Source organism: Ammospiza nelsoni, chromosome 22, assembly GCF_027579445.1.
Source record: "Ammospiza nelsoni isolate bAmmNel1 chromosome 22, bAmmNel1.pri, whole genome shotgun sequence".
In the NCBI taxonomy this organism is placed as follows: Eukaryota; Metazoa; Chordata; class Aves; order Passeriformes; family Passerellidae; genus Ammospiza; species Ammospiza nelsoni.
The window spans coordinates 7,172,067-7,192,626 of record NC_080654.1 but is presented as its reverse complement, the minus strand read 5'-3'; the positions used below and the strand labels follow the sequence as shown (position 1 = coordinate 7,192,626).

The window sequence follows — 20,560 nt, the reverse complement described above, 5'->3', positions numbered from 1 at the left end:
AGAAATATCTGTTGTTTGGCTTAATAAGTAAGTTTTAAATCAGAATAGGTCACTTAGAACTAAAACATTGTGTGGTTTAGCTGCTTGCTTAGCTTTCCTTTCTTGGTCTGAGTAGCTGGATTTGCAGAAGCCTCAAGTCACAAGTTCTGAACTCTCACCCAGATGTGCTTTTGGGTGGAATGGAGTTCATTTTCTCAGTAATTTTCCCTGTAGCTGGTACAGAGCTGTGTCTTGAATGCAGTAGGAGGATAAGGCCGATAACACACTGCTGTTTGAACTGTTGCTGGGCAATGCTTTCCCTGAATCAGGAAGGGTTTGGGCTCCCGAGCTCTGCTGGCTCAGGGAGTCTCAGGAAGCACAGAGCAGGAGATAAGGACGCTCCAGCCACCAGTGGAAGCTGCAACTACACGAGATAAGAGAAGTCAATGGCCTGTGTGTGTGGAGACAGCAAGAGTCCACTAAGGTGTTAGAAGACCCCAGACCAAAAATCACCACTGGAGGCATGAAGAGCATGTGCACAAACTGTGAGGGTAGAAAAGCCCAGGGATCTTTTTTCATGGTCCCTCTGCAGAGACACCTAGCTCAAGTTGCTCCCAATGCTGTAGTACTCAATTTTATTTTTTTTCTGGATGTCTGAGACTGTGCTGCAGGGAGCCAAGGGCAAAGAAATTTTTTTAACAGTTTGACATCTCAGATGGGACCTAAGACCACAGTCTGGGATCCTTTAATCTCCAAAGATCCATTACCAGCAATGTGTGAGCTGGGACCTTTGGCGTGGGAGGCTGTTTAGGAATGGAATTCTCCAGTTTAGTGCTCCCATGCTGCCCCTTGCTTCCCTCTCACCCTCCATCTGTGGGTGGCTGAAGAAGACAATTGGAGGCATAAACGATAAAGATGGAGGGTTGAAATAAGAACAATTTACTGGAAACAGCCATGAGATGAGAAAATAAACAGCAACAGCAACAATACTAAAGACAAAGGGTGTAAGAAACTATTCACTGGGAGAAAAAAACACCCAATAATAGACAATATCCAACCACTTCCTCAACTGAAAGGGATACCTTTCCCCCTTCTCCCAAAAGAGTCCCGTTCCCTGATCCCAGCGATTCCACAAGGTGGTACAGAGCAACCTTCAGGTCCTGGTCATGCCCTTTCCAAGCTACTGCAAAAACTAACACTGTCCTTGTCAGAACCAGGAGCCAGGCTCCAAAGTTGAAATTCCATCAGTAGATTTGGTGAAAACACTGGAGTTTCTTTATACTGGGGGCTGGGGGATTGAACCCCTCTCCTGCTGCTTCCCCAGGCACAGCCTGGTCAGCACAAGGCACACACAGAAAAGGATTTAAATCCCTCTTAATTCTGAAAATGATGGGAAAGTAGACCCAGCACTGAGAAAGGAATGCCTTTAACAGAGGGACTACAAAACTGTGGAGAGAATCTTTGGCACAGCAGCTCTATCAGAAAAGCACACAGATATTTCATATGGAGGAGACAGGCCATTTATAACCAGAGATGGAGCCCCACAGAGCAGTGGCCACCACAAGGGACCTTTGACAGCACAGACTCACATTTCTGAGGCATTGACTGGGTTCCCAGGACAAAGGGATTGTTGGTAGGTGTGGGATAACTGGCCATGAGGCCACCATAAAGAACGTTGGTAGCAGGGACAGAAGAAAACCAGAGTTCCCAGAAATGGGGAATGACAGAACCATGAGGAGCCTGATCTACTCTAATCACCAAAATCTGGGCACAGCTCTGGGGCACAGGAACAAGTTCCACGGGATATTTTGGGCACTGTCAGATTCTGAGATGCTATTGGAGATACTGGAAGGAAGGGATGGTACTGGGGAGAAAGCCCCTACCTGTGAAGATATGAAGAAGGAATAGGATGGCAGGATCTCCTGAGGTGCACAGTCCCCTGGATCTGGAATGTGACTGAGTGCAAAACCATGCTGTCCTCCTTAGAGAGCATTTATGATGTACTTTATGTATAATATAATATAATATAATATAATATAATATAATATATTGATATGATATTATTATATGATATATGACATGACATAATATATATTATGTAATATGATATATTATATAATATTTTAAGATGTCATATATTTATTATATTATTAATATATATGATGATGATAATAATATAATATTATATTAATATAATAGCAGTCTATTATCAACATTTCAGTTCATACCCACATACCACAGCTCCCCATTTTCCACTCTGCAGTACCACTGGAGCCAGGAAATCACCAGCAATCCTCCCTCTGGCTGCATGGCTGGACAGATGCTGTGCTGCTTGTGGAGGGGTGAGGCCTGGCCCATTAATCTGTACTCAGAGAGGCTGGCAGCTGGATTAGTGCTTCAGATGCTCTTAACATCTGCAGCTGCAGGACAGCCCCCAATTCCTCAGCTGGAAGCCGGAGGTAGCAGCAAGGCTGGTAAGAGCTCTTTTTGGGGGGTTGGGGATTGAATTGCTGCTGCCAGGTAGATGGATGATGGAGATTTTATGGCAGATTTTTTGGGAAAGATGGTGGTGGTGCTATTTTCCTGGCACTTCCAATCGTGTCATGCTGTGGGTGGGATTCCCAAGGGTAAGGGGGTGTTGTTGGCTGTGTAGAGGGAACAGGGCAAAGGAGCCTTGCAGGGGGGCTGGCTTGAAGGACCCTGTGGAGGAGCCACAGTGAAAATGTGTCAGACCTGAAGGTCTCAAAGCCTCAGTTTCTTGTGTTTGGAGGCGAGGATGGTTGAGAGAAATGGGAGTCCCAGAGCTTAGGGCTAAACACAAGATGCTGCCAGACCAGAGGCAGAGAGAGGGAAGGTTCTGCTGAGGACTTTTGTGGCTACTGTGTTTTATCTCATAGAATGGTTTGGGTTGGAAAGGACCTTTAGGACCACCTAGGACCACCTCATTCCAACCCCCATGTCCCCCGATGTCCCCCATGACCCCAAAGCCAGTCTTGTCCCTGCAGCTCTTCTTACCTGAGCTGGGCTTTGTTACCTCTTTGCTCTGACTGCTTTTTTCCTGCACCAACTGTGTTCTCTCCATCGCAGAGGTTTATAAACCCTTTATTTGTGGGGACCAGCAGCACAGGGGATGAGAAGAGCCTCCTGAGCAGCCATGGAGGGGTTACAGCTGCGGGTAAGGATGCCCTCATGCACCTCCCACTATCCTTCAGAGTGCCTGGCAGAGAAGGCGGGAGAAATCTCAGCTCCATCTCTGTTCTGTGGGCCTGGGAGCTGGGAATGACTCCCTTGTGTGTCACTGTGGGAGAACTCCAGGAGGCTGTTCAGGATTAAGCCCAGAGAGTGCCTGAGCTCCCGGCTTAGCTCTCCGTGTCCCCTCCCCGTGAGCAGCTCCCCAGGCTGGCTGGAGGCACTCCGGGACCGGCCTTCTGCTGCTTAATCGCCTCCTGTTCAGATGTCAGGAGGAGATGAAGCTGCTATAAATAGATGGTGAAGCCCTCCTGGTTTCAGCTGTGATTCACACACATGGCACAGAAGCATTAAGAAGAATTAACATCCAATCTCTCAGGCACTTTCCTGTGCAAATGCCATGCTGTCCCTGTCACTTAAGCTCCTTTCCCAGGGGAGATCAGCAGCACTCTCTGGAGGGCCTGGATGGGCCAAATGGATGGGGAAAGCAAGAGCAGGACTCCTGGGAAGATAAACCCGGAGCAGGACCCGTGGGGAGAGAAAGGGGGCTGCTCCAGCCGGTGCCAGAGCAGTGCCTGCCCCTGAGGCAGAGCTGCCTTTGGGAGATGCCCGGGGCTCCTGCTGCCCCCTGCCCGGGCTGAGGCTGCCCAGGATGGGGCTGCTCAAGTGCCCACACGCCTGGAGGAAGGACAGCAGCCTTTGGGACTGAGGCAGCTCCTGGAGGTGGTACGTGAGGGGCTGGGGGGGTTTCTGGCTCTCCCTAATCCCTGCTGAGCTGTGCCTTGGCCCAGGAACCCTGGTGGGGCAGGACTGTGACCTGGGTGGTCCAATGGGAATCCCCAGTTTTTCTCCCCATCCTAATTTTGAAAAGCTCGGGGGAAAAAATGTATCCTGCTGCTAGGCTGTCCCCATGGGAAGCTGTGTGTGCTCATTCCTGCAAGTGTTTGCATTCATTTGCATGTGTTTAAGTGCTCGGTGTCCCCCTCCCCCTGCCTTGCTGTGTCTGTGCTGTGAGCTGTGACAGTCACAGAGACACAGAGTCAGGGGAAAACGAGAGGAAAGAGAGACCAGACAGGTCCTGGAGTGGGAATTGTGAGGAGGGTTTATGGGGGATCTATCCATCAGTTTCCCAGGTGTTGGGAATAAGAGGTATTTTCCCTGGAAAAGTAGTTTGCGTGGAGGAATATTCCTCACACATTCGGGTATCTGATGTCCCATCAATAAGGGAAATCCATATCTCTAATCCTGGTATTGCCTGGGTTTTTTTGCTTTCCCACCAGATCACAGGGCAGAGAAGGAAAAATTCCTTTCAGGGCACTCATGATCCACATGAAGTAAAGGGGAGTTTGAACAGAAGGATAAGTTTGACTAAAAGATGAGCTCAAAGTTGGTATCTTTGTGTCCTCAGTTAGTGGCCCAGGGAGTCTGGAGTCCATGAGATGAGGAATATAGACGGAAAATAGTCTTCTCACCTTGTTCTTTGGCACTCAGGAAGCAGGGCTTCTCAGTGAAGCAAGGAAAGAGGCAGGAAAATGGTCAGAGGAACTGAAAATTTGTGGAGGAATCAATGTTATTTAGATGGAACTAAATCCAGGGTAGTCACCCATGAGCAGAGGGCTCTGTCCCACTCCTTGCTGCAGGAAAACAGCTCTGGGTGACATCCTGGAACACACACTGAGCCACAATGTGAGGGGATTAAAGAGATCTCAGCACAGGCTTTTCCTTGGGTGATGGAATCACCTGCCTGCTAAGGCTCTGAAGGAGGTTGTTATATCCAAACAAGAATGGGATTGGTGTCAGAATGGAATTCCCCTATTTAGAAACAAGTCACAGGCTGGAATAGGGATGTGGAGCGCTCAGGCAGGCTCAGGTGTGACTGGGTCTGCAGGCATCTGCACAGTCTTAAGCCATCCTTGAATTTTAATTATGTTATGGAAGAACCTAACATAAACTGCTTTCAGAAATTCCCATAGGAATGCCTGACCAGGCTGAAGGTTTTCAGGAAAAAATTATGATATATTTCTGTTATTATGCAGAAAGTGGAACTGCAACTCAGAGTTCCAGTGAAGGCTGGAAAACCCAGCTGGATCCACAGAACCATGTGCGAGCCTGGGAGAGGCTCTGCAGATTCCCTGGCTGTGAGTGACAAGGCTCAGTTGGTTTGCAGAAGCTTTTGCATGAGCTATCCTGTATCTCCAAAACAGGGGGGGTGTGTGGGAATCTAAAGGGAATATTTCAATCTGTCTATCCTACAAGTGAGTCCAGACAACCTGAAACAGCATAGGAATGTGGAGCATATTGGATGCAAATGGCAGGCCATATGTTTTATAACATTAATTGCCAAACTTTCAAAAGCACCCTCCTGACCTCCTGCAGGCAGTGAAGGAGCACAGCTCAGGCTCAGGCACCTCCTCATTTGTCATCTGTTCCTTGTTTTTCTTCAACATTGATCTGGTTCTCTCACCAACCTGGATGGTCTCCAGTGTTGTGAGAGCTGCACACACTCAAATATCAGGCAGTTTTCCAAAACATGGCATCTGTAAATGCCAAGCTTACAGATGGTACGTGATAGAATGGGATTTACAGACACAACAGAGAAGGGTAAGGGCAGCACAGAGTGAAAAATTCCATCATTCATCTAGAAAAGCTGGATCTGCTCAGATGGTCTGGCTGGTGACTGCCATGAACAGATGCTGGACTCTGGAAAAAAGGGGCTGGAAAGGTATCCAGGAATAAGTCATGGTGATTGAGAAGGGAGGAAGTGAGAGCTGTAACTGAGACTCCAGCCAGGCTGGGATGATGAGCTTCACCTGCAGGGAGGGGAGAAGGCAGAAGGAGTAGTTGGTGTTCCACAAGAACCAGCAAGGGGAAGAGAGTTAATGGCTCACAGAGCTCACAGAGCTCACTGAAAGCCAGGAAGTAATTCCTGGTTCCAGTTACCCCAACAGGAGCTGGTCTGCCCTGCCCTGGCTCAGCAATGTTACCAAAATTATCCAGAATGGTTTGGGTTGAAGAGACCTTAAAGCTCGTCCCATTCCACCCCCTGCCATGGGCAGGGACAGTTCCACCAGACCAGGTGAGTCCTGTCCCTGCAGCAGCTTTGTTCTCCAGCACAGGGGCCTCTCTCCCAGGTGACACAGCAGGTGTTTTCTCTCTCCTAGCCCATTCCTTTTCCATTCCAGCAGGCACCCTGCAGCCGGAGCTTCCTCAAGCTCACTGCCATGGAGCTGAAGTGGATCCATGTCTTGGTCGTGTTCCTCCTCCTGCTGTCTGTGGCCATGACCGGCTGCTTCCTGTGGCAGTACAGCCTCCCCAAGGTGGAGCCCAGTGAGTAGGGGGTTTAGCCTTGGTCATGGTGTGCCACAGAGATGTGGAAGACTAATGAAAGCTTTCTTCCCAAAGAGCACTTCCCCAAACAGAGATTTCCCCAGAGGGCAATAAGGCAAGGCCACAGACGAGGTGAAGGCTGGGTCAATGGAGGCACCACATCACTCTGCTGCTGTCCAAAGAAGCTCCATCACTCCTGGCCTAGGTTTGGATAGGATGGGCTGTTGAAGTGCTAGAGAGGCATTTTATGCCTCTTTTTAGATTCTTTATCTTTTATTTTTCCTGTTGTTACTCCAGTTAGTTACTCCAGTTTAGAAACAGGTTTTTTTAATACCTTACTATCTGCTTCAGCTTCAGGGTTTGCTGTCTTCCTATTCCCCAAATCTTTGCCCTGGTTTAAGCCTCCTGGTTCACACGAGAATTCATGGAATCACAGAATCATAGAAAGATTTGTGCTGGACAGACCTTAAAGCCCATTCTGTTCTACCTCTGCCATGGCAGGGACACCTTCCACTGCCCCAGGTTGCTCTAAACCCCATCCAGCCTGGCCTTGGACACATCCAGGGGCAGCCACAGCTTCTCTGCGCACCCTGCGCCAGGGCCTCAGCATCCCCCCTCACAGCCAGGAATTCCTTCCCAATATCCCATCCATCCCTGCCCTCTGGCAGTGGGAAGCCATTCCCCCTTGTCCTGTCACTCCATCCCTTGTCCCAGGTCCCTCTCCTGGAGCATCTTTAGGGCCTGGGAGGGGCTCTAAAGTCTCCCTGGAGCCTTCTCTCTCTAGGAGAACACCCCCAACTCTTCCAGCCTGGCTCCAGAGGGGGTTCGGCCCATGGAGCATCTCCATGGCCTCCTCTGTTGATTATAGGAAACTCAACTGATCCACTCAAGGCACTGCATGCACAAGGATTAAATATACACAGTGTCAATGGATCAGAGTTTTAAGTAGCTGAAAGGTGTCATAAAATCCACGATGAAGGTGCTAGAAGTATTTCAGAGACCAAGGGTTGAGAAGGTTTCAAACCACACATTTTTGTCTCAGAGTACCTGACTGCCTGTAGGCTGTGCGTATCCATGCCTGTCCATCTCCAAGATTTCCATTTCTCTCCTAATCCCAGTTTCTGATGCTTCATGTTCACATGGTAAGCAAGAAGATGGCATTTTGTCCCAGCTGTCAGAGCAGGGTAGCTGTATTTATGAACACCTTGGAATCAGCTGGGAAAATAGTGCCTCCAAGTAAGGGAGTTCCCATCTCTCTCAAAGTTTAAAGACCTTTGCTGGCCACAAAAATTTTGCTGGCCACAAAAATTTAAGCTGTCTGTGGGATATGGAGGATGCAGCTGATTCAGGAGACAATGAAGTGGATGTGGGGCCTACCAAGTGTTGTAGTGCTGGATTTCAGGTGGCTCTCACAGGTCACTCCTGGCCCCATTTCTGAGGTTATCATACAGGGATGACTCTTTGCCACTGCTGTCCTGAACCCCAGCTCACACTTCCCTTTAGACATGGGCAGGCCGTTCCAGGGGGCTAAACCCACTGCCAGGCACTCCTGCAGCCCCAGTTCTTTACTGTTGCAGAGTTAGTTGAAGCACATCCTGTGTCCATCCCATGTTGAAATAAGCAATAACAGGGCACAGTGCCCCTGCCAGCCATGTTTATGTCAGACAGAAATAATTCAGCAATGTCCTTTCTCTATGCAGAAATATCCCTTAAACAATGCAAGCAAGAAAGCTCATGGGGGCTGCTGGGTGAGGTTCAAGCTTGCCCTTGTGTCTGCTGAGGTCACCTGTGTCACCCTGAACTGTTTTCCAGATCCATCCGTGATGGAGGTGAGGTCAGAAGCTGTGCAGATGTGTCCCCGCTACCCTGAGCCAGTGCCACTGGAGCACCCCCTCCCCATCCTGAAGGAAGCACTGGAGAAGGTCTGTGGGGAGGAGGGAGCAGAGGGACACACAGCTCTGGGCTGCTCTTCTGCAGGGGAGATGGGGGATTTTGCCATCCTGGGGAAGGAGGTGGGGAATTGAGGAAGGGAGAACATGCAAACCTAGAGATGGGTGTGAGCTCCTTCAGGGAGCAGTTCTCTTGCCCAGAGGGTGAGCTGGGATGGACAAACATCATCATTGTCCATCAGAAGGTATGGTGAGCTTCCACCTGCAAAAAATAATGGCTCTTTGCATCTGGTCTACTATTAGGCAGCCCTCATGTCTTTGAAAGTACCTGGCTCAGCTGCTCTCTGGTTCCAATTCATCAGCCAGGACCAAATTTTCTTTCTTTTCTGGCTTTCCCCACAGCTCTGTTTAAAAATTAAAAAGATGCTTATAGATAATTCCAGGGAAGGGAGTGGAGGGGAAAGGAAGGAGGAAGGAGAAGGGGAAGGGGAAGGGGAAGGGGAAGGGGAAGGGGAAGGGGAAGGGGAAGGGGAAGGGGAAGGGGAAGGAGAAGGAGAAGGGGAAGGGGAAGGGGAAGAAGGTCTGCATCTGTCTGGAAGAGAGTGTGATACACTGTCATGATATTTTCAGTATGAGATGGATCTGACATTTTAGCACTGCCTGAACTTCTGGCAGGCTCCATGAGCTCTGAGGAAATACTACTCTGATTGTCTGGACCATAGGAATAATCATGCTTTGACAGGACATTCCCTATTTTTAGCCCCTCTCACGTGCTCTCTCACTTGTCTCCTTCTCACAAGTAGAGGGCAATCAGCACTGTAAACAATATTCAATGTGCAAGTGAATCAGGGATTTACAAAGTGAAAAAAAAAAGGTTTTTGTTGTATTTTATGTTACTTCTCTAATAATCCCTCCTATCTTATTTGCCTTTTTGTTTGCCTTAAGGCACTGAGCAAATGTTTCCATAGGAACATCCACCACAGCCCTGAGGTCCTGCTGCTGAGAGCTCAGGACCAGGTTTGGGCAGTTTCCCTGCACACACCTGGCTTTATCCACACTGAATTTCAATTCCCATCACTTCATATCCACTTTTATGAAGTCTCTGCCTGCCTGCAGGTCCAGGCAGGTCTAAAGGTCAGACTCTGAGAAAAAGAGGACCATGATTGTTGACATGAATCTTAGACTGACATGGGTTGGAAGAGACCTCAAAGCTCACCCAGTGCCACCCCTGCCATGGCAGGGACACCTTCCACTGCCCCAGGCTGCTCCCAGTCCCATCCAGCCTGGCCTTGAGCACTTCCAGGGATCCAGGGGCACCCTGTGCCAGGGCCTGCCCACCCTCACAGCCAGGAATTCCTTCCCAATATCCCATCTAACCCTGCCCTCTGGCTGTGGGAAGCCGTTCCCCCTTGCCCTGGCACTCCATCCCTTGTCCAAAGTCCCTTTTCATGGTCTCCATGAGAGCAGAACCTTCTCAGGAGGTGCTGGGGCACCAGATGAACACATCTACAGATGTACCAGATAGGCCACTGGTCCATGGGGAGGGAGGGCAAAGGACGCTGACAGAAGGGCTGGACACAAGCTGGATGTTTCCACTTGCTGCTCTCAGTGCACTTCCCCTGGCCATTCAGTGAAGAGATCCCGAGGACATGAATCAGTTTGGCTTTTCTTGCCTCAAATTCTGGGTCTGGAAGTGCATTTCTTATGTCTTAACCATGGTGTGCAAAACAAAATGTGTGCCTGCAAATGCAAACGATATGTGCAAGATGATGACATAGCTTTGAAAAAGTCCCAAAAGGGCAAGATTGATGCGTTCTGCTTGCAGGGGGTGGGTGCAGAGCTGATGAGGAGTTCTGTGCAGCTCAGTGAAGAGTTCTGCATGGCCCTGACACAACAGGGAGCCAGGAGCAATCACAGCCCTTCAGCTGCTCAGAGCTGTTTCTCAGGTTGTGGTTTAAACAGAAGCCCGTGGGAAACAGTAAAAGAAAAAAAAGTTTCTAGAAATTGGGAAAAGTAGGCTTTAGAAATAGAAAGAACAGAAAACTTGGAGTTAAGTTGTAGCTGTAAAGTCTGAAAGTAGAAAAAGTTGAAATTGTATAGCAAGCAAGGACATTAAACAATAGCTTGAATCTCAGGTTTGGTTAAGATAGACCTCAAGACTGTAGGAAAATATGTTTAGCAAGACAGACGAAGGTTTTAAGCTTAGTAATGTAGTATTGTGTATTGTTAATAGAAAGAAGACAAGCAAGCATTTTGTGAAGTAGGTGTATGTGTACTTCTAGTAATTGGCTAAAACAATTGTCTGTAAGCTTTAGCAATATGCTATTGGCTAGAAAGTTTTTTAAATGTTCTATGACAAAGAAATCTTTGGTTGTTGCTGGCTGTATGTGAGCTTTGTCATCTTCGTATTGTCTCAGCCATGTGATGAGGCTGATGCTGCAAATAAAGCTCAAGGAACGTATCCCAGCAGTTCTGTCCCATTCATGAATGAAAGAGAAAAAATAAGAGCCCAAGCTCCAGAGTGTTTCATGGCATGGGAAGTGTCATGGGATATCTGAAAAACCTTTTTCTCATACATCTTTGACCCTAAAATACCAGTGCAAATAACAGATGTGTAGAATACAAATTTAAAAATAAGAAATTGCAATTATTACATGTTTATATTTGGTTTTAATCATAAATATTACAAGCATAAGCACCACATTCATCTACACAGTGGATATGTAGACTGAAAAAGGACACAGGATAATTCAACAGAAGCAATTCTAGAAGAAATAGATAAACAGTTAAAATACCTTTTTTTCCAGAACACCATTCATAGGACGACTCTCGAATGCTTGGGAGTGATGAGGGTGGTAGATTTCTATTTCTTGGCCTTCTATTTCTTGGTACAGAGTGGATGCATTGTAAGACTTGTTCTGGGAGCTCATGGTTTCCCTCTCTCCCCAGGTGGACCAGATGCTGCGGCAGAAGATGCACAACTCGGGGCTCCCGGCCATGTCGGCCATCGCCATCTACAACGACACCGTGCTCTGGACGGGCAACTTTGGCAAGAGGAACGCCTCCGACCCTGCCTCGGGGGCGCCCAACGAGTACACCATCTACAGGTGAGGCTCCTGGCACAGAGTGAGAGCCAGGAAAGGGAACACACCTACGGAGAGCTGCTACCTCTGGGCAGGGAGGAATGGTGCACCTGACTCCATGTTCTCAGAAGGCTAATTTATTATTTTTTTATGATACTATATTATATAAAAGAATACTAAACTAAACTATACTAAAGAATACAGAAAGGATACTTACAGAAGGCTAAAAGATAATAATGAAACTCGTGACTCTCTCTCCAGAGTCTGACACAGCTTAACCGTAATTGGCCAAAGAGTCAAAATAATTCACAGCAGAAACCAACTAAACAATCACCCATTGGATAAACAATCTCCAACCACATTCCAAAGCAGCAAAACACAGGAGAAGCAAATGAGATAATATTGTTTTCCTTTTTCTCTGAGGCTTTTCAGCTTCCCAGGAGAAGAATCCTGGGCAAGGGGATTTTTCCAGAAAATGTGATGGTGACAGGTACCTGCAATAGAGACACCATCACAAACTGCAGGTCCATGCAGGAAACTCTGGTGGCTTATGCTGAAACTTTGTGGAACAAAGTGAATTCCCAGACTGTTATATGCTGGTGGCTTACTGAGTTACTTTGGATTTATTTATATTTTTTTTTCATTTAATTATGACAATATTTTAAAATAGAATAGCAAAGACCCTTAAGAACCTGAAAACATACGGTTCCTTACATGGGAATGGCTTCATGTCCAGGGCACAAACCTGAAGACCAAGAGCTGGCACAGATTTGGAGAGCAGACAGGAGACTGCCACAGGATTCAAAAAAATAAGATTAAATGTTGATTAAGGAAAAACTGATGTTTGGGATTAATATCTGCAGAGCACATAAAGCAGACCCCTAAGTTTATTTATTGTTCCAGTGAAGTCAAATTCATATTGGCCATTATTTTTTAGGTTAAGACGGAATAAAGCTCTTTATGTGTGCTAAAAAACCAAAAACCAAGATGAAGGAAATGCTTTCTTCCTCTAAAGATCCATTTTCACTGAATTGTTACTGTGTTATCTAAGAAACATGGGCTGCACTCTGAGTAGAAAATTTTGTCCTCAGAATTAACAATTTTGGACCATTTCAGCAGCTGTGACTATCTGTTTCTGCCCCAACCGTATAATGGAAAAATGACCTTGCACTATTTTTCCTCCAGAACCATTGAATGATTTGGGTTGGAAGGGACACTCAGCATCTGGTTCCAACCCCCTGGCACAGGGCAGGAGCCAGGACCACGTCCCTGGGTGGGCTCGAACCACCAACCTTTCAGTTAACAGCCGAACGCGCTGACCGATTGCGCCACAGGGACAGCCTGGATGGACCCAAAAATTGTGGGAATCTGGCATTTAGGGACAGTTTGGTAGTGCTGGGTAAATGGTCCAGCTTAGTGATCTGAAAGGTCTTTTCCAACCTAAATGATCCTGTGATTTTAACATTAAAATTCCAGTAAACTGTGTGAGAGTGTTTATGGTATTTACTAACCAGTAATTTACAATTTATGTCATTTTATGAATGCCAAGTGAATAGAAAGAGATCAGCAGCCCACTGCGCTGCTGGTGACATTCAGAGGTTATGTTGCAGTCTATAGAGATTCACATTTAAGGATATTAATTCAAACTTCCTACCTGTGTTTTAGCCATTCCCTCTAGAATGAACAAAGGTGTAACACATAAAATCACTGTGATCTCTTCTTTCCTCTTGATTCACAGGCTTCTCAATGCTAAATTTCTCCAAATGTTTCTTCCCTAACAGAATTGCCAGTGTCTCCAAGATCTTCCCCACCATTATGTTGTACAAGATGTGGGAGGAAGGAAAAGTCACATCCCTTGATGACCCCTTGGAGCGTTATGCCCAGAACTTTGTTATCAAGAACCCTCTGGGGAGGCTCAAGGACTCAGAGCAGAGATACACAGCAGATGGCCTGGTGTTTCTGGAAAAAGGCTCGGTGCCCCTGAAGCCATCTCTGGTCACCCTGCGCAGAATGGCCAGCCAGCTCTCAGGTGAGGCAGCTCCCTCCGTGTCCCTGGGCCTCTCTGCCCTGGAAAGACACCTCAGAGAGAGCAGACCATATTCCAGGAATAAAAAGGAGCTGCTGGGAGGCTGTTTCTCAGTCTGGACCCTGCTCTGTGCATTTCCCAGGGATCAGGCAGGGCTCTGGGAAGCAGGGTGTCAGCAGCGTCATGGAGTGCTCCAAGGGAACTCCTGTCCAGGGCACCTGCCAGGAAAGGGCTGAGATGAGGAGGCTTTTTCCTCTGCAAGGTGAACACAGATTCCTTTCAGGTGAACACAGATTCCTTTCTCCTCACTACCATGACCTGAAATCAGGTTCCAATTGCACAACAGTATTTTGTACTACAGACCTGAGCACTCCCATTTTTCTGAGATGTAGAGTTGAGGGTCAAATCTCTTTGCTTTGAATAGAAAGACCTTCATTGCTGAGCTAAATTTAGCTGTCAGTGTGGTTCCTGATCCGGGATTCCTGAACTATTTATAGCTTGGCATTTGCTGTCAGAGAAGTGTTAATCTGCTGCTACCTTTAGAATTGGGGAACTCATACATCAAGGGAGAAGGAGCTCACAGAACTAAGAACTTTACCCTTTCTCTGAAACAAAGTTGCTAATACTTGACTGAGGGATTACAAAACGTAATGGCCAAAGAGACTGTGCTGATATCACGTGTGGTATTTTGGTCAATTTCTGTAACACCTGCATTTTTCCTGATTGGAATAAATGCCCTAAAATTAGGACCTGAAATCAAAATAGCATGGCTGCAACTTGCAGGACCTCAGGATGGGGTACAGCATCATCTGAAAAAAGCCAGTATGAAAAAGAGGGCTCCCCAAAATGGAATGATACTGAAACCTGGAAAGAAGCAGATAAACAACCCAAAGTGGCCAGTGGCCACATCCCTGCCCAGCCCCTCTCCCTGCAGACAAGGTGTGGCTCCATCCAGCCTGATGTTGTCTTCAGGGGCACCAATTTTGCCTGGTCCCCTCTGACTATCCTGAGCACCTGAAGCTGCTCTGACTGCTCCTGTCACCCAGAGAGGTGTGACATGCATCCCAGAAATGTTGTAAGGAGCATAAGTCAAGAGAGTACCTGGTCGTGGCATAATTGCTTGTACTGTGCAGCCCTTCCATTGCTTCCATCACTGTGTTAGATTTGTGCCCCTGCTCAGCTCCTTTTATGCTCCTGTGTATTTTTGGGTTTTACAATGTGGCCCAAATTTCCCAGAGCACCCCCAGAGGACACACCAACCCTTGGACCCTGACAATTCAGCAGAAGGAGGTGTACAGTTTCAAAATCCCAACTGCAAATCAAAGGAATGTTCTGGTTCCACTTTCCGTTTGCTGTGTGTCAAACCCCAAAAAGGAATAAGTTCTGCTTAGCACTGGCATCAAAGCCACTGCATGACACATTGTAAAGTGGGTTTCATCTAAATTCTTCCAGTGAAACTGATATGTAATAGATCCTCATTATCTGGTCTCTCCATTGCATATTACAGAAGTAACTCCAAAGGTTTTTCTCCTCAGCACTCGATGGGCCCATTGCTGGAGGGAAGCTCCAGCTTGTTAAGACTGTGATTTTCCAGTCCACACGAATGACAGGATGGGATGTGATTGTAAATTATTAACAACGTGCTTGTCACTTCAATTAGCAGCCCATGAGGTAGAAATCAATAACTGGATTATTTTATGCTCTGGTTTATCATTTCCAATGAACCTCAAGGAGACACTGCACTGCTGTCACAGAGCTGGTGAACTCTCCCACTGCTCCAACATTTTCTTTGCTGCCGCTGGGGCAAGTACATAATGAAGGAGCCCATTGTCCACTGGAAGGTGTCAGTGCATCTCTTATCTGGTCGTGCAGCTGCAAAAATGACCCCAGAGCAGGGGGCAGAACAGTGCTCTCACTCCAGCTCAAATGCCAAGTTCAGGCCAGCTGAGAAAAATAAGTGTTGCTGCCAAAAAAGAATGGGGCTTCATTCAGCCTTGCCAGGATGCAGGACAAGAGGAAAAGGCCTCAAGTTGCACCAAGGGATGCTTAGATCACATATTAGGAAACAAATTTTCAGAGGAAGGATTGTAAAGCATTGGCAAAGATTGCTCAGGGAAGTAGTGGAGTCACCATTCTGGATGGCATTAAAAAAATGTGAGAAGTGGCACTTGGGGACATGGGTTAGTGGTGGAGAGGACAGTGCTGGTTTAATGGTTGGATTCCATGATCCTGGAGGGTTTTTCCAACCTTACTGAATCCATGAGTAAGACATGGTCACTGAGCACACTATTGTGAGTCATTTTTCTGTCAAAAACATACATTTCCCAATTTCCTCCCAAACATCCACGTTGAAGCCCATTGCAAATGGCAGCAAGGATTCCATTCCAAAAGTGATCCAAGTTCCAGCCTAGGCAAGCCATAGATCCTGTGCAGAGAAGCTGGGGATTAAAAAAGTACAGAACAAAAATTTTAGGGAATCTGTGTTCAGAGACAAAAGCAAAAAGAACTTGATATTTTATGCATTTAGAAACCCTGAATAATTAAAAGTGGTTACCTTGGTTTTTTCTATATTCAGAAACCCTGAATAAATGTTGCTAAAGATGAGGAGAAAGATAAAAATACTTTAAACCAAGCCTGGAGTTGTGCAGAGATGTTAGGCCCTCTGTGGTGAAGTGTAAAGAATGAAATCCTGTTAAAAGGAGCTGTTACACGCATTTGTAGTCCAGGGAATGCAGACACGTGGAAATACAGGGATTTCCCAACACCCCATTTGCCCCTCTCTTCCAAACCACACTTGGGGATCCAGGAAAATTTCCATCATTCGTCAAGGCAGTTTCACTGAGATGCAGCAGCCCAGAGCTGATGTTGGGGTTGGACCTATGCAAGGCAGAGTCAGGAGCCCATGACTTGATGCCATGTCCTTGATGCCATGTCCTGCAGCCCAGCAGGAGCAGCTCCTTGCCGTGTTTCCAGAGCTCTCGTGTCCACCACTGGTGCTTCCATTTTGCCATTGAACCTTGCCTTTGTTCTGTGCTCCCCAGAGGCATCATTTCCATGATTTCTCTCTTTGTGTGGCCCAGGTCTGCCCCGGAGGCTGCGATCCACCAGCCTGCTCTGGAAGGGCAGCACTCAGGACGCCCTCGCGCTGCTCAAAGACGACGTCCTGGTGGCTGACCCAGGAACCAGGTCAGACACATTCCTTTAGGAGCTTTTGGTCTGGATCAGGGTTCTCCACCCTCAGCCCCATCCCCAGCCTCCATGGCTGGTGGATAAAGGCAGCTATTTCCAAAGGGAGCTTCAGCCACCTCCCCACATGCCTGGAAAAAAGACTGTTGGAGGTGTCAGCGTTGGGTTTGGTGTTTTAAGCCCAGATGAGCCAAATTAAACTGCTGTAGTTCACTTTATGAGCCTTAAATGATGCAGGTTTTCAAAAGTGGAAAAGTACTTTAATTTAAACAGTTTCAATCATCACAGGTTTCGGTTAAAATCATGTCTGTGGTGAGTTGTGTGTCTCTAAATTATCAAAAAGGTCTCTGAATGCTTGTTTCGATTCCTGTATCTTGTTAAAAGTCTGTTACGTGGGTTGCAAACACTCAAAAATATCATGGATTCATAGAATCCCAGACTGATTTGGGTGGGAAGGGACCTTAAAGATCATTTTTTTCCAGCCCTCTGCCATGGGCAGGTACACCTTCCACTATCCCAGGTTGCTTCAAGCCCTGTCCAACCTGGCCTTGGACACTTCCCCACAGCCTTCAATAGGATCCAGTAGACAGCAGATTAGGGAAAAGATTCAGACTAACTGGGAAGAAACTTTCTAAGACTGCAAAATTGTTTGGTAATTAATTACAGCCTGAAATAATTTACCCAGGATGGCTGAGGATCTGCCACTCACTTATGCTAGTTCTGTCCCACATCATGTAGGAGGCTACAATAGATATTCCTTAAAGGATTTTAGGATTTTAGTACCATCGTCTTCTTTGGTATTTTTATCTTTATTGTAACTTATCTCCATTGGTATCTTTATTTTATGATCCCCATGAAGATAAATAAGGACATCCCCTCACAGTCTCTCAATACCTTATATTTAATTGATATGTTGGTAGTTTTCTCTCTCTCTCCTTTTTCCTGGTTGTGCTTCCCAGCTAACAGATCATTCTTCCCAAAGGAAGTTCACATTCACTGATACAGATGTTTTAACATATTTTTCTATGTTGAAATCCAGCTCCATTTCAGATACAAGGTTTTAAATACAGAATGTGATTGTTCTAAGGGTAAAAAAACATATGCTCACCATGCTTACCATGCTTTTATTCAACTAAATGGGCTGGAAAAGGTTGAAGTGGTACCAAATTTATGATCTAAATAAGTCTCAATGAGATGTGTGGCTTCACACAATTAAAAAAACCAACAGGGTTGAAAATTTAATGACTTTTGAAAATGTATTTTTAAAAAAATGCCCCTTCATGTTTTCATGCCATTAAACTTCATTCAATTCTGAAAACATAAATCACTTGATGGTTATTAAAGACTGGCGTACTCAAGTTTCTTTAATGATTCCACATTGCTGGATGCTGCTTTGTGGGCTTTTAAGTGCTCTTTAAGTGCTTTTACCATCTTAAGGTAGCTTAGGTATCTAAGTGATTATCCCATGGCAAATCCCCAAAGAGGTTTACCCAGGATTTTGAGACCTTTAAGGTGAGCACCTGGAACTCCCCACGCTGCTCTTAAAAATAATGGATGGTGAACAATTATAAACAGCAAGTCAGGTTATGCAAATATAGAGGAGTTTTTTCTTTTCCATCTCCAGCTCTCTCTGTACATCAGGGTTGAACAGCTCTGCTGATGTTCCCGTAAAACATTTCTCTTTCTTGATTTAACAACAAATCATGGCAACAACATGCAGCTTTTCTTGTGGGAATCCATAAAATCAGAGGGTTTGGGAAAGCTGCAAAAGGCTGGCTTCAGAAACAGCAGAGCTGTGATCAGAGCCAAGCAGAGCCATGAGATAGGTCAGAAGAAAAATTATGTACAAAGTAGAAAACTAAGGACAAATAGAACAACGGTCTGTGTATTAACACTTGTCTAGAATAACTGCCTAAACTGCAGAAAATATATATCTAGCAAGATATTTGGAAGTTTTAAGCTTAATAATGGAGCTCTGTGCATTGTGTTTTAAGGTTTACAAGCAGGTATCGTATTCAAAATAAGCAAGCATTGTTTTAACCACAGGTACATGTGCTTATAGTGGTTGGATAGAACTACTGTCAATGTGCTTTTGCTTTGTGTGATTGGTCAAAAAACTTATAAAGTAAGTTGTAACATTAAGTTCTTGGTCTGCTGCTTGGGATGTGAGCTGATGGCATCTTCCCATTGTCATAACCATGTAATGAGACTGATGCTGGAAAATAAAACAGCTCAAGGCACATTCCCAGCAATCCTGTCCCATTCATGATTTGTACATAGCCCTTGGCCAGTGATATTTCTCTGTCTCCCCTTCATCTGCCATTCCATAAAATGTGAATTTTTCCCTAAAGAAGAGAGACCCAGCCACTGATTTTGCATATCATTGATGAACAGCTGATCCCAATATATTCCCCTTCCTTCCAGATGCCACTACAGCAACCTGGCCTTCTCCCTGATGGCTCACGTGCTGGCTGAGCACGCGGCCGAAGGGCAGTACCAGCGCTGGATCTCGGAGAACATCCTGGAGCGCCTGGGCATGGAGGACACAGGGTTTGACATCACGGCGCCCGTCCGCTCCCAGATGGCCGTGGGCTTCTACGGCAGCCAGCAGCCAGCCCCGCTCTACGACCTGGGCTGGTACCGGCCCTCTGGCCAGATGTACTCCACGGCTGCCGACCTGGCCAAGCTGGCCATGGTCTTCCTGGGCACCTACCACCGCCGGCTGCTCGAGCCCGACACGGTGAAGACGATGCTGACACCGCTGCTCAAGTGCTCCGTGGAATACTTTGCTAACAAGACAGGCACGCCCTGGGAGATTAACGAGCAGTTGGGATATGATGTCATCAGGAAGGATGGGGACCTCGATGGTTACTCAGCAACCTTCTCTCTCATCCCCAAGCTCCGCCTCAGCTTCATTGTGCTGATGGCAGGGCCCAGGCCGCAGGGTGGGGACATTGTGACTCAGACATACGAGTATCTCATCCCTGCCATGGAAACAGCATTCAGAGAGGCTGACAAAAGCTTGGTTCCTCCTCCAAACCCAATCCCCTATGTTGGCTACTACACCTATTCCAACCTGACTTTCTATGAGATCAAGGTTGGAATTGGGGGGGTGCTCCTCATGCAGCAGTTTGGGCCTCACGTGGAAGAGCTGATCCCTGAAAAGTATCGGACAATCAAGCTCCACCACTTGGAAGATCGCGTTTTCCAAGTCGTTTTTGACAAGGAGTTCCCATGTGTTCTGCACCTGGGCTCTGCCTCCATCTCACTGGAGACACAGAATGGGCAGCTCTTTAACTTCTACCCCTTCGACCGCAAGGGTTTGTCCCCTGGCTTTGACGCCCCGGGGCTGAACACCTACAACGTGGTGCGTGTGCTGCGCAAGCCCGTGTTCTACAGCTAAACACTCCCTCCACTCCTGGGAGCTGGCTCCAAATCTGTGTCTTACCAGACTGCCTCTGTGGCATTGTGGATGCCATTCAAATGGGAAGAATGGAGGCAAATGACTCTTTTGCCAAACAAATCCTTCCCACTTTTAAGACTACTTTAATTACTTGTCATTGGCCCCAGCAGTGCACAACAAGCCAGCTGGCACCTGGACACACCTGCAGGAAAAAGAAGTGGAAATGTGCTGGATGGATGTGTTTGGATGCCATAAGAAAAAGCCAGGCACTAAAGTGTCCACTCTAATATTGTCTGTTTTATGACTACTGTGGTGATCAAGTACTATCATCAAAGGGCTGAGAATTCCCTGGGTCTCTCAGAAAATGTCTCTTTGTCAGTGGGATATTTTTCCAGGGCTTTTCAAGAGCCTGTCTATCACAAACAAGATCCCTTACGTGGGTTTGCCAAAAGCATTATGTGCTAAAAAATGGCACCAG

The 20,560-nt window shown here is 46.7% G+C and overlaps 1 protein-coding gene and 1 non-coding gene across 2 annotated transcripts; one reads left to right on the top strand and one right to left on the bottom strand.

Moving 5' to 3' along the window:
• The first annotated feature begins 3,109 nt into the window (after positions 1–3,109).
• On the top strand, positions 3,110–20,082 carry LACTBL1 (lactamase beta like 1). The gene is given in 7 exon segments (XM_059487661.1): positions 3,110–3,154; positions 6,351–6,495; positions 8,308–8,417; positions 11,334–11,491; positions 13,249–13,496; positions 16,574–16,679; positions 19,104–20,082. Coding segments are annotated over 7 exon segments (1,791 nt in total).
• On the bottom strand, positions 12,732–12,805 carry TRNAN-GUU (transfer RNA asparagine (anticodon GUU)). The gene has a single exon. It is a non-coding gene; the product is annotated as a tRNA-Asn (tRNA).
• Positions 20,083–20,560: the final 478 nt, after the last annotated feature.